Below are 13,143 nucleotides of genomic sequence, written 5' to 3'. Positions count from 1 at the left end.
CAAAACGGGCATGTTTCTGCTACCTCAGCCAACAGATTTCTTCTTCTTTATAAGTTTGGTTACTTTCAAAAGTTGAAACTGAACCTTAATCGATTCAAAAAGGGATTTGAATGGTTTCAGATATGATAAGCAGATTTAGCACTAAACTCAGATTTGATAAAATGCTATCAAATGCCAATCCTAACTGTAAACACTAAAAACAATGAACATGCTCTACACTTTCTGTGGTCAGAAATCCACAAATGAAAAACAGAAATTTGTGAAGCATAATGCATCCCTGTCCTTTATTGGATCCTGATAACTAAATAATTCCAAAGAGTCTCTTAGCTAACACACACACACACACACACACACACACAAAATCTGGTGATTGCAGCAATTAAGTATGTAATGGTCTTCTAGTTATTGAATGAAAACAACCCTCTGCTCTGTCATGCCATGCATTTAAATGCTAATTAAATCTCCTGATGTGTTACATCATTCCAAGAACATCTTTCACCATTAGGTTAATGCATACAGACACTTAGAAACTATCACATTTCAGGCCCTGCACACACCTGCAATTTTAGTCCCAGTGTCTCTAAAAGAAAAAAAATAAAAGTCACAAAATATGATTACATGGCAGCAGTTATCTGATGCTCTTCACTTCCTAGTGACTTCTATAGTCTTATTGAAGTTTAGTTTATTTGTAATAATTCAGCAACAAAACTTTCAAATCTATTTTAGCATTTCTAAAAAAAATATTGGTTTCAGAAGATGCCCCTCATCAATTTACAAAATTATGGCGCATCAATAAAGGTGCCAAAATCCTAAAGATGCTCATCTCTACATATTACGCTGCTTCTTCTTATAAAATGGAGTAGGCACCTTGATCATAAGGAACAGCGCTTTAAATATTGCTGTACATGTATGCATGTACAGTACATGATAAGATTTTGTTTAAATGCATCAACTGATGCACAGTTTTCCATCAGCAGGTGAGACATACTTTTTCCACTGCATAACCTAAACTCATCAGTTTTTAAATGTTAATGAATTTTGATTAAATGACTGGGCAATAGATATAATGTAATAAGTGATATTCTCATCCTTATGCATAAACTACTGACATTTGGATATTGAAAACCGTTCATTTCCAAGATTTCTCCCAGTGTGACAAAAATGATAAAAATAATTAGCAGGTGAGGAGGAGCAGGAGAAGAGGAAGATAAATAAATATCACCTGCCTGGAAGAAAGGCAAGGGAAGTCAATCATATCTGATCATCAAAGGCTGGCGTCAATCAAGTTGCAACAAGAAACTAGAATTACCACCTTGCGGTTCTATGCCTTTGCCAACCAGTAAAGTTGCAGTTTTCATCCATGTCTATCCATGACTCATATATAGTGAAGGCTTTGAATGAATTTAATAAAAAAAGGTATTACATGCATTTCTTGGCAAAACATTGATGCTTCACACACATCTTCAAACCGGCATCACAGAAGATCTATACAAGTCACCAAAATTTCAAGATTAGTGTCACCGATTCCGTATCTGACCAAATGTCGCCCCGTCTGTTCCTGAGTTATAGTGTTGAATGATGGCCAGAAAAGCATTTTTGCAGAAAATATTTTCACAGTGAAGTTGACCTTTGACCTTTTTGGCATAAAATATCACCATTATATAGACAATTGTGTGAAATGTTGTCTAAAGGCCCTGACACACCAACCAGACGGGCTGACTGTCGGCAGAAAAGGCAGTCGGACTGATCAGTCGGGTCCCCGAGGTCCAAAAAGTGCCTCAGAACACATTGAGGCGACGCCGACTTCAGCGTACGCTCTGCATGTGCGCGAAACGTAATACGTCTCCATAGCAGCAGGCGGCGCTGCTCTGTATTGTTTCCATTAACAGTCTGATTATTTCCCAGAAAATGACGCGTCATGTGGTTCTTTTTTCTCCGGAAATTCACAGCCAGACTGTCATGGCGGCTTGTTCAGAATAGGATCTCATACTTTACTAAAATAGTTCACCGAAACGTGTTTCTGAAAACATTTTAAGCGAGAAATAGGCCGTGCAGTTTCTGAATCTGTCTTCATTTCAGATCAACAAAGGTCAGTTTAAAAAATGTTCATCCTTGAGTCCAAGTGGATGTTTGTGCCAAATTTAAAGAAATTCCTTCAAGGTGTTCCTGAGACATCGTGTCCAGGCAAATGGATTGGACAACCCAAAAACATAATGTCGCCAGCACATAGGCATAAAAAGATTGAAAAGTCTCAACATCATCTGGATGTTTAAACAAATATGCATGAAAACACAAACCTGTATCATTAACTTTAGAGTCATTGATATACCTTTACTGATACCAAACTATCTTCTCAAAAACGGCCTATTCACATAACAAGCATCATGGTTACATATCCTAATTAATTATCCTGATAAAATAAACCCGTTTTCTTATTGATAAGATTGTGAAATGTAGAAATTCTGTTCTTTTCAACGTCAAAGAGGTTTGGACTATATGGAGCAAGCCGTTCAATTTTCTTTATCATCAAAAAATCCTATAAATCAACCATGATGATTAGCATAATTATTCTATTATTTTACAGGTTTTTTGTTTTTCAGTTATTTTGGAGTTTAAGCTAATGGCTACATTTGCAGAATTGTAGTGTTACTCCAAAGCATTTCATTAAAGAAAGTCACATAGTAACTAATGTAACCATCAATCAACATACATCAAATGCATACTGTATAGTTATGATACCTGTTTCATGTAGGCATAACACATGGTCTCTGCTACACGCTTCCCCTCATCGTAGCATGCACGAGGACCAATTGGATTCACGTGCCCCCAGTACTCCTCATTTTGTGGGTGTACCTCTGGATCTGAAACACAAACATAAATCAGTTTGCGTTTCAGACAAGCGTGAGTATAGATAGTTATTTAAATAAATGCTACCTCTTAAACAAAGCTGACCATCATTGTTGTGCTGCTGAATTGAGAGGCTTAAACATGTCATCAATTTATACTTGTGAAGCTGTCCGTTCATGACCAACTACAATTAAACCCCAAAAAGCGATAACAAAGAGAGTCAGATGGGGCAGACAGTTGACTTCTTCAAATTACAAAGAAATGTAGTGTCAGAAATGCTAATGTTGGAACATAAGGTACATAAATACATACACACACACACACATGCGTACATATGTACACACCCATCCAAATTGGAAAGCATAACCAGCACCAGAAAATTCAAAGATGAGAGGCATCTTCCTTACCTCCATAAACCTCAGAAGTAGAAGCCAGGAGAAGTCTGGCACCCACACGTTTGGCCAAACCTCGTAGACAAAAAACACAGTGAGAACAGTTGAAACAGGGTTCTTTGAGCATCTTCCAGCAGCAAGCAGTTGAATCATGTGCCTCTTAGCTCAAGGACAACAAACGTCCAAAGGAAAAAAGGGACTGGAGCACACAGATTGATTTCCTGCCTTTAATAAAAGGCTGCAAATCAATAACTGAGCTGCAGTCCCTTTCTCTCCCTTGGATACAGTGAGAACAGTCTTTGAAGTCTACAAAGTCCATGTTAATATTGATTTCGTGCTATGACTATATTTTATCTGAAATAAGTAGTCATTCACTGGAGAAAAACTGGAGGAAAAAAATGCCTCTCAAAGCTCGTCTGTGCTTCTCAAAATAAATCCTATCACCAATTTAATTATTTATCAAATAAAGGATTTGGTACCTAATTTTGAACAGTCTGACAGCCAACAGACAAAATAACAAGACATGGGATTTTGACTCTCAATTGAAGCACAAATCATTTTACTGTATAGACTGTAAGCAGTTGGCATGGATAAAAGTTGAAAATGTAATGAAGTAGAATAATGGTCTGGTAAGTATTGTTGTTCTCCAAGTTTTGTTTTCCTCTTTCGCGCTACACTACAAAAGGGAAGAAAACCAATTAATTAAAACAAATTTTCCAAAGCGGAATCTCTTAAAATTTCCAAAGACACTTCTCATCAACATGAAACTAGATTTACAGTATTTTGTGCTTTATTAAACTTGTATTTTCTTGTTGCATTATAAATGATTAGACTTGGAAGTCTGAATTGAATCGGTTACTAGAAAAAAAGTCTTAATATGAAGCCTTGGTACTCACCAAGCATGTTAAGAGTGCCAATGGTGTTGGTCTTGAGTGTTTTGATGGGATTGTACATGTAGTTGGGAGGGGAGGCTGGAGACGCCAGGTGATAGATCTGGTCCACTGTAAAGAGCAGGAGAAACATAAATCATTTCACCTTGAAACAACTGAACTATTTCAGTTTTCTAAATGCTGCAACTTTTTAGGAACATTAAAGCCTTTACTGATAGCCAGCCATATTTAAGACTGAAAAAAGCTGCACTGATAGTTTCAAGCTCAAGGAGAGTATAGTATAGTCAGACAAAAATGTCAACCGCTGAGGGAAGCAAATTAGATCTATACTTTGATGTGGCTCAGGAGCACCAGAATTGCAACCTGTTCTCCTGGTAGACACATGACTTACAAAGACAATGTGTACAAGGTGACACACTCACTTGCTACGTTATTAGTAATTTATTGAGTCAATATGAATTTCTCAATCAATCAAGCAAGCTTTATTTATATAGAACCTTTCAAACATAAAATGCAAGTCAAAGTGCTGTACAGTGATTGAAAAATAGCCGACAAAAAACAGGGATAAAAAGATTGAGACAAAAAAAAAGTGGATTTAGAGACCAATGCACACTAAGACAAAGACGAATATGAATTTCTGACCACAGTAGCTAATATATTTATAATACTGGTATGTGCAAATGGCTTAGGTCTCACAATATGGGCCATGCACATAAAAAAGAGCTTTACAAGAAGGTCTGATTGCCTATGATGTCCCCAGTAAGCTTTTCTCCCACAACTATTCTGTCCTATTCATCTTCACATTATCTAAACCATCCCACACTTTCTTCTTCTCAAGTTGAATGTAAGCATCCGTTGATGGCTTGACCTCTTGATCCATATTTTCACTGTCAAAGCTCATTTGATTTTCTCTTTCAGCATTTCTCTATTCATTGTAATACTTCATTTCCTCCTTAAATACAGAGACACGGATGTCAGATTTCCATGTAAAGGCGTCTGCCAGTGTCTGTTATTAGTTAATGTTTTTTTTTTAAAGCTATAGCTTTACAAAAGAGGTAATTATCTTCGCGCGAGTTGCTGAGCAACACAATTTTCTGAACATAGCCATACTGAGAAATACAGAGAGTGTTAGGTGGAGCTGATAGTCTTAATTAGCTTGTATCAACTCATTTAGCAATGGCTTGAATTTATCGGCTGTTCATTAATATAGAAAAGTGACGCACTAAAGCTTTAAGTGACTTCCATTTTCAAGCTTTTCTTTTCTACCTTTTTTATTTTCTACAAAATGTAAGGACATAACTAACAGTCATGGGACATCACAGGATTGCCAAGCAATTTTCATGTCCACTTTACTTCTTCAATGAATAAACTGAAAACCTGTATTCTTTCCTTGTTTTAACATTTGCATAGTAACATCACAGACAAACGTATGGCACGCAATGCTGGAATATTATTTTACTATGCTGTTAAGCAAACAAATAAAAGACAAGGAACAGATCAGGCTTTACAGTAAATACCCAATACACCTCATCAAAAAAAAACGCTTGGATATTCCTAGCATCTTATGCGCAGATTTCTTTTGGTGCTCGGGAGCTCAAGTGCCCACAGGCAATTGTGAGCACCCACATGGGAATCGTACTGTGAGTTTACCATCTCAGAAGAATAGGCTGTTGTCCACTGAAGATAAATAAAGACATGGAAACAGTGTCAAAGCCAAGTTTCTAGCTGTAAGCTACACCGGTTTTCATTTGTATACTTAACTTTCTTAGTGTCCGTGATACAAAGTGGCCCATGGACTGAGCAAACCCACTTCTGCAGGTGGCTAAGCTAGCCTATAGTTGTATTGTTGCAATTATTCATGTTACACTCTATTTGCAGCCCTTGTCACCTGTGATGCCCCCTTTTTTAAACTATCATAAGTAGTGTGAGCTTTTCTGAAGGGTTTTTAATGATATTTTGGATGGTATGCCATAGTATTTTATCTATTTTTGTCTGACTTTTTTTCTATACCATATGTTTTAAAATCCATCAACAAAAATACATCAAACTTTTATTTTCCGCCTTAATTGTGAATCAAAACAGTTATCAAAATTAAAAAATTCTGGTAACACTGCTCACTCAGAGTACCATTAATAAAACTGGTTGTGCTTTTGGATAGGGATGTGCCAGTCAGATACTCAGGATTGGTATCAATCCAAACAAAATTAACAAAAAGAGAGAAACCTTTTTGCCACAACATGAACATATTATAAATAATAAATAAATAAACAAATGATAGTGTGTACAGGCTAATATTGAACTAACTAAAATTCAAAGGAATGTAAACAACAAAGACTTTTTAGTGCAAACTGCATAATGACACAAACCTTTAACACTAAACTTGGTGACTGCCCTGTTGTCAACATTGAACTAATGGAGAACTAACTTAAGTGCAAAGGAATGTAATTGAATTGCCTTGTTGCTGAAAGGTGCTGTAGAAATAAAGTTGCCTTGCCTTACAACCAAATCAGCCTGTCAGTCAGTCACCAGGGCAAGAAACCACTGTTGTGCCTGCTTGTCTCAGAGGAAGTGTAAAACAAAAGCACTGCGACCGCTTTCGGCTTGCCATTAATATCATATTGCAGCAAACGCTGTCTGCGTGAAGTTTTGGCAAGCGTAACCACACTTGAAACCACTTTATCGGCATTGCCGTGACTCACTGTGACTTCAACAAAACTGCAGAGCCAACGTAGTTTACTCCGTTCGCACCTCTGCGCGTGTGTGTGTCGGTCGGAGCTCTGCTCTGTGTCAATATGCAGAGAGGACAGATTTTTTATCGGTGCCATTAAAGTATCGACGTTCGGTGCCCAGCCCTAATTATTTGTGCGTTAATGTTTTGTGTTGCTCATCTCCATTATGGCAATACAGTTTGTGAGCTGTGTATCTGCACTAAAAAGAGAAAACAAGCGGTCAAGGAACCTTGTGTATAATAGGGCTTGACCAACAAAGGCCATAAGATACATCTGTTATATAATTTGAGATCAATTTGTACATCTAAATTACTTTTAATGACTGCTTTGGAAAACATTTTTCAGAATACGTGGCATCTGCATTTCACAGGGGAGAGTAGAGAATGATTATTTTCTTAGCTGCACAAGAATGATGAACAAACACTGTGGAAAAAAAGAAAAAGTAATTGAGAATATAGCCGCAAGCAGCAATTTGCGGGTGCAAACCCTTTTTTCAGCTTCTCAAAGCACTTTCACTTGTTACAGGTACCTTTCGCTCACATTCATACACTTTGAGATCAGACTGCAGGGCCTGGGTTCGAATCGCCAACCTTCTGATTGTTAGGCAAACGCTCTACTGCCTGAGATACAGCAGGCTTGGGAAGCAGCCCAATCGCCAAAAGTCAAAGCAGCAAGCAGCATTGAGCAGATGCCAAATCGCCAAGGTCAAAGCCGCAAGCAGAGTTGAGCGGGTTTGTAGCTTCACAAAGCTGAGCAAAACCAATTCAGATGGTTTAATGCTCTATAGAAAGTGGTGAAACCAACCACACACCTGTTTCATCCCTACAATAGATGCAGCAAGTCCCATGATTTCGCCCCCTTTATCGGATTTTAACGACACTTGGTATGCATACAAATATTGTTCAGAGAGACAGAGAAAGCTCAGTGCCGGGGGGCTGGGCATTCCCCTGAGCTATTGTCAATAAATTGTCTTTTCTGATATCAAAATACTGAGTTAAGTTTAGAAATAATGAAGAATGTCCGATGACATCGCTCATGTGCATATTACTTAGCCATGTGGATTTACCGCTCCAGCGGAGAGGATGGTTTGTTTACGCCAGCAGCTAAGTTCACAATAATTTGTCCAAATTTCAAGATTCGTGGTAAAACTAAGATTACAGTTAAGACTACAATCCAACAACTTTCATTTCATACTGTAAACATTCGCTATTTGCAAAGGACTGGGTCGTGTAAAAAAGCGGTGGCGGCAGAGAGAAAGACTGCACGCAGACGGAGCAGATTTAAATATCGCTTCCTACATGTTTATGCCTGTTGTCTAAGCTAATTGCTGATTTGTGATCAAGTAGAATTTAGTTTATGAGACAATAAAATCACTTACTGCTAACAAAGCTAGCCACTATATAGTGAAGTTGTGGGGCGCCATATTGGGAGAACGTGGGATGTTTATCTGTGCCTGGATGATATGTTTTCTTCCCTTCTACATCAGAGGTGACTGAAGCTGTGCTGATTTGCATAGCATTGCACTTATACAATTATAGGGGAAACACTGAGATTACTAAAGAAAGCAGTGAGTACCCTGCTAACTTAAACGCAGGATTACCCTCAAACCCCATTTAGCTTGGGCCGAGAGGAACACTAATAATGTACATTTCCCTAAAGAGATCCACAATGCTTTTATCTTAATTCATCTCAATTGCATTTACTTTTTTTCCCACAGTGTTTGTTCTAGAGATGTTCCCATTCTCCATACTAGCTGGCTGGAGATAATGTGTTGCTAATGCAACAGTCCAAGTAACTAAATTAAATTGCTGTGTACTTTACTCTCAATGTGCATGTTTACTAGAATAATAACTATACTATATATGCTTCCTATGGAGAATTAATGTTGATTTTTCAATGATGATATATTGTTTCTTCCTGGCATGAAGCACACTTTAACTAATTTGACAGCTAGTATAAACTTTTGTGAATCCAGCTTCTTTGCTACTGTACCAATTTTTTTACAATACCTTTGGTCTTGTTTATAGTATCTATCGCTGCATAGCTGTGCACCAACACGCAAAGTGAAAGCAGAAGATACAGAATGATCATTGTTTGCCATTATAGTACAAATATTATTACAATAATTATTTGTGAGCCCCCCTGGACAAGCTGGTCCTGTTAGTGAAAACCAATTCATCACCTCCCACATTAAGTCTGTTGCTCACCCTCAATATAGAGAGGCTCCACCACATCATGATTGATGAGCTCAAAGTTTTCGTGGCCAATCCAGTGCTCCACATTCCTTTTCCTTCCTGTGAAGAAGTTGTCCACCACCGTCACCTCATGGCCATCCATCATCAGCTTGTCAGTCAGGTGGGAACCAACAAAACCAGCCCCACCAGTGATCTAGTGGAAGAATAAACATGTACGATTACATCAGTAAAGGATATTTAGTTTTTCTGAGGGTAAATTCAGAAATGAGCAATGAAACACTGACTTTCAGCCTGTACCTAAGAAAAGGGTGTAAGTGGGGTAGGGTATGTTGACTACTAAAAGAGAATTCGTTTTTGTGGTCAATTACTCTTTCCACAGACTAAGGCAACAGTGAAGTCTGAATTAATTAGGGATGCACAATTAAATGCAATTTTATCGAAATCACAATATGGACTAGTGCAATATCCAAATTGCAGGGGGTTAAATGCAAAATATGTGTCAAACCATTCTGAATTAAGTATTGTGGTGCTTGTGTAGACGTCCCGGCCTACAAATCGTATCCTACAGACTAAAGAAAAAATCTTGTTTGGTACAGATCCTCAAAAAAAAAAAAAAAGAAAATCACATTGTCATTTCAATTTTTTAAATTTTAATATTTTTCAATGAAAATGAGAATAATACGAAGATGATCATTCCCTCCAACCCTCCGGTTCCCAACCCAACTGCAATTCAAAAAGCGTTACAGCTGACTGACTGCTAGAAAAGCTAATAATAAGCCTATACAAATATAAACAGTCACACAATTGGAGACTATTGCACACAAAGAAAAAATAATCAAATAAAATGTAGACTATTTATAAAGGAAATTAAAGGAAATTGTACGATACACTACTGTTGTTTCAGCACGGATAGCTAAAGAATACTTTGAAACTTTACTTTGAGGTAAAGGTTTTTCTACAAAACCTTTTTTCAATTTAACTAAAGAAGCCAATATTCTTGAATATTAACTGTGGGCACAAGACAAGTATTCATACAAGAATTTGGCTTAAATGAAAGGGTCTTTAAGTCACTGAAATAAGGGACAATGTGATCAAAGAATAAGTGAACAAGATTACAAATCCGACCAGACATTTTAACTCTGCTTTCGTTTGTGTTGTGGTAGTTCTTAGTAGTTTAAATGGTTGGATAACAACTTTACAGTTTGCCTCAATTTTCTATTCCAAATATGTTTGGCTAACCTGGGGATTTACTTATAACCTGTCTGATGCTCTGATAGCTTACACGTAAGTTTCTAATGCTCGTCTAACGTCTTTTTTTTTAGCAATGTATCCATGTTCCCAGATCAGAGCAATTAACTTAGTGAATACAATGTATTTTTTTCCTTTTAGGAATGATGGTCAAAACCACAACAAGACAAAGTGTCGACAGCCATTGTAGTGGCTCTGTGAGACTGTACTGAGACACAGTGTTGCTTTGAGCTATAATGCTAACGCCATCCAACAGTTGAGACATTTCATTCAAACCCCAAAATATCACCTTCATGGTGGCGCTTGATAAAAAGTCAGGGGATCAAGTCAGTAGGATTCATCACCCTGGAACCATTAAGGTCTCAAAATTTGTATCAATCCATCGAGTAGATGTTAAGATATTTGGTAACACTTGAAGGTATTGACATAATCGTGACATGACACGGTCATAACTATGACATGACACTGTCATAAACGTGTCATAAACGTTATAAACAAGTCATAAACGTTTATGACTTCTGTCATTAAGTGTCATTAGGTTTTTGTCATGACAAGTTGACATTGTTTGGGTTGTCTTGATTATGACAACTTGACATTAATCAAAGTGACATTACCAGAAGTTGTCTTGGTCATGAAAAGTTGACATTAAATTTGTTTGGGATGTCTTTGTAATGACAACTTGACATTAACCAGGATGGCATTACCAGAAGATGTGTTTGTCATGACAACTTGACATTAAATTTCTTTGGAATGTCCTTATTAAGACAACTTGACATTAAACAGGATGGCATTATGTCAAGTTGTCATGACAAAGACATCCTCTGGTAATGTCATCCTGGTTAACGTGAAGTTGTCATTACAAAGACATCCCAAACAAATGTAATGTCAACTTGTCATGACAAAGACAACTTCTGGTAATGTCACTTTGATTAATGTCAAGTTGTCATAATCAAGACAACCCAAACAATGTCAACTTGTCATGACAAAAACCGAATGACACTTAATGACAGAAGTCATAAACGTTTATGACTTGTTTATAATGTTTATGACACGTTCATGACAGTGTCATGTCACGATTGTGTCGACACCTTCAAGTAAAGTGTTACCAGATATTTCTGTCTGAACTAAAGTGGTAAGAGAGCCGACGGATATTGACCTCCATATAGACACATTGCTAGTGTTGGCTAAAAAGAAGATTGAGCTATGGTTGGAGTTTTACTCTGTATATAGCCAGTGACAAATGGTTATGTATAATAGTTATTGTTAATGTCATTGTTGTTTGAAATTGTGTAGGTTGCATACCAAAATTCTCTTCCGATCCTTTTCTGACAGGAATTTCACGGGTGGGTATTTCTGAGAGAAACTAGAGAGAGAAGGAAAAAAAGGAAAAACTTCATGAGAACGAAGCATAAGATAACAATATTATTTAGCTAAATGTAAATCCAGTTCTTGAATAATAAATAAATAGGCTTTCACTGCATTTTCCTGAAAGCTCTGCTCTCATAACATGCACCATACAGTAAGTGAATTGCTTTGTATGAGAAACTATACTTTTCTGGTTAGCAGGCACTGGAGTTATATGGTGTCTTATTGTACCTATCTTTAACATAGAGATCTAGATTTTCAAAGCTAAAATGTTGGCAATGTGTGGGTGATTTTTAATCTACAACCTTTATAGCTATATTTTATTTTCGTTCTCACACGTCAGCAATTACTTTTGTGAGTACAATGTTATTAGATCTGATAGAAACACTAGCCAAACCAAAAGCCAAAATAACCTCAGAGTTGTAATTAAGAAAACTTAATAGCATTAAAATGTTATTCCTCATCAGATATTCATGAATTTCATCATATATTCAATGTCATTCAAGGAGTCAAACATGTCTAAAGAAATGTCTGAAGGCGCAGTTTGTACAAATATAAGGAGCAGCAGCAAAACAGAACATCCATTTATCTATAAGCTTGTCTCTACACAATCCACCTGGAGCACTCCACAGTGGCTGGATCAAATTGACATAGGGTATGTTCTATTTGTAATCCTTTGGCAAATTACAGTTTTATTAAAAGCAGCACCCAGTAGAGACATAGGGCAATGGTCGCAATCTAAACAAGTGGCTTTGAATTTCTTAGCGTTCATGTTTTACATCAAGCTGGTCTAACAGTGCTCTGAGCATTGATTTGGTATTGCAATAAAGAAAATATGCTTATATTGACAGTGAAGAGAAATGCCAATTGTCAGTTTCCTCAATTCCGACAATTTTCGCAACACTTTTCGCTTACTAACTTTGAGTGTGTGTATGTGTACAAATGTGTGCATTAAAAAAGGGATACACACCTTTGTTCCAGATCACGAATCTTCTCTCGGAGAGGAGCCACAGCCTAAAATAAGATGAGAAGTGAGCATAAAGATTTTTTTTTTTTTTCACAAGAAAATCGAGAGCCAAATTATGTTAACAGCAGGTCATGCAGCACTTGAAAGCTTGTATGTATATTTATGTTCTCTGGTGTTAATAATAGACTGTGAATCAACTGCATATTAAGAATATTGACAAACAGGCAGAGACAGGATGAAAAAGAGGAGTCTTGTATAGGGATGGGTCTCGAGACCCGGTTCTATTAAAGGGTAACTACCGTTTTTTTTTTCAACCTGGACCCTATTTTGCTATGTTTTTATGTCTAAGTGACTGATCTTTGAAATTGGTCCAGTATTAAGCAAGATTGCTGCAGTCGGCGGCGGTGAAACAGGCTACAATGCAAGTTATGGGGCAATTGTCTAGCTTGTATTTACCTTCACAGTAGTGCTCGTTTTTCCACTGACAGGCTCATTTTACACACCCCCCGG

General features: G+C 37.2%; 1 protein-coding gene across 4 annotated transcripts in view; it reads right to left on the bottom strand.

Moving 5' to 3' along the window:
* uxs1 (UDP-glucuronate decarboxylase 1) overlaps positions 1-13,143 on the bottom strand; it is a 38,100-nt gene that overhangs the window by 12,539 nt on the left and 12,418 nt on the right. For all 4 annotated transcript variants that reach the window (XM_078262178.1, XM_078262179.1, XM_078262180.1 and 1 more), the window contains 6 exons: positions 12,637-12,680; positions 11,604-11,664; positions 9,066-9,246; positions 4,136-4,240; positions 3,255-3,314; positions 2,740-2,861 (listed from right to left, as the gene is read on the bottom strand). In XM_078262178.1, coding sequence (XP_078118304.1) covers positions 2,740-2,861; positions 3,255-3,314; positions 4,136-4,240; positions 9,066-9,246; positions 11,604-11,664; positions 12,637-12,680 — 573 coding nt within the window. The remainder of the gene's footprint in view (positions 1-2,739; positions 2,862-3,254; positions 3,315-4,135; positions 4,241-9,065; positions 9,247-11,603; positions 11,665-12,636; positions 12,681-13,143) is intronic.

The sequence above is a fragment of the Sander vitreus genome, chromosome 11 (genome assembly GCF_031162955.1).
Source record: "Sander vitreus isolate 19-12246 chromosome 11, sanVit1, whole genome shotgun sequence".
NCBI lineage: Eukaryota > Metazoa > Chordata > Actinopteri > Perciformes > Percidae > Sander > Sander vitreus.
This window is presented reverse-complemented; position numbering and strand designations above follow the sequence as displayed.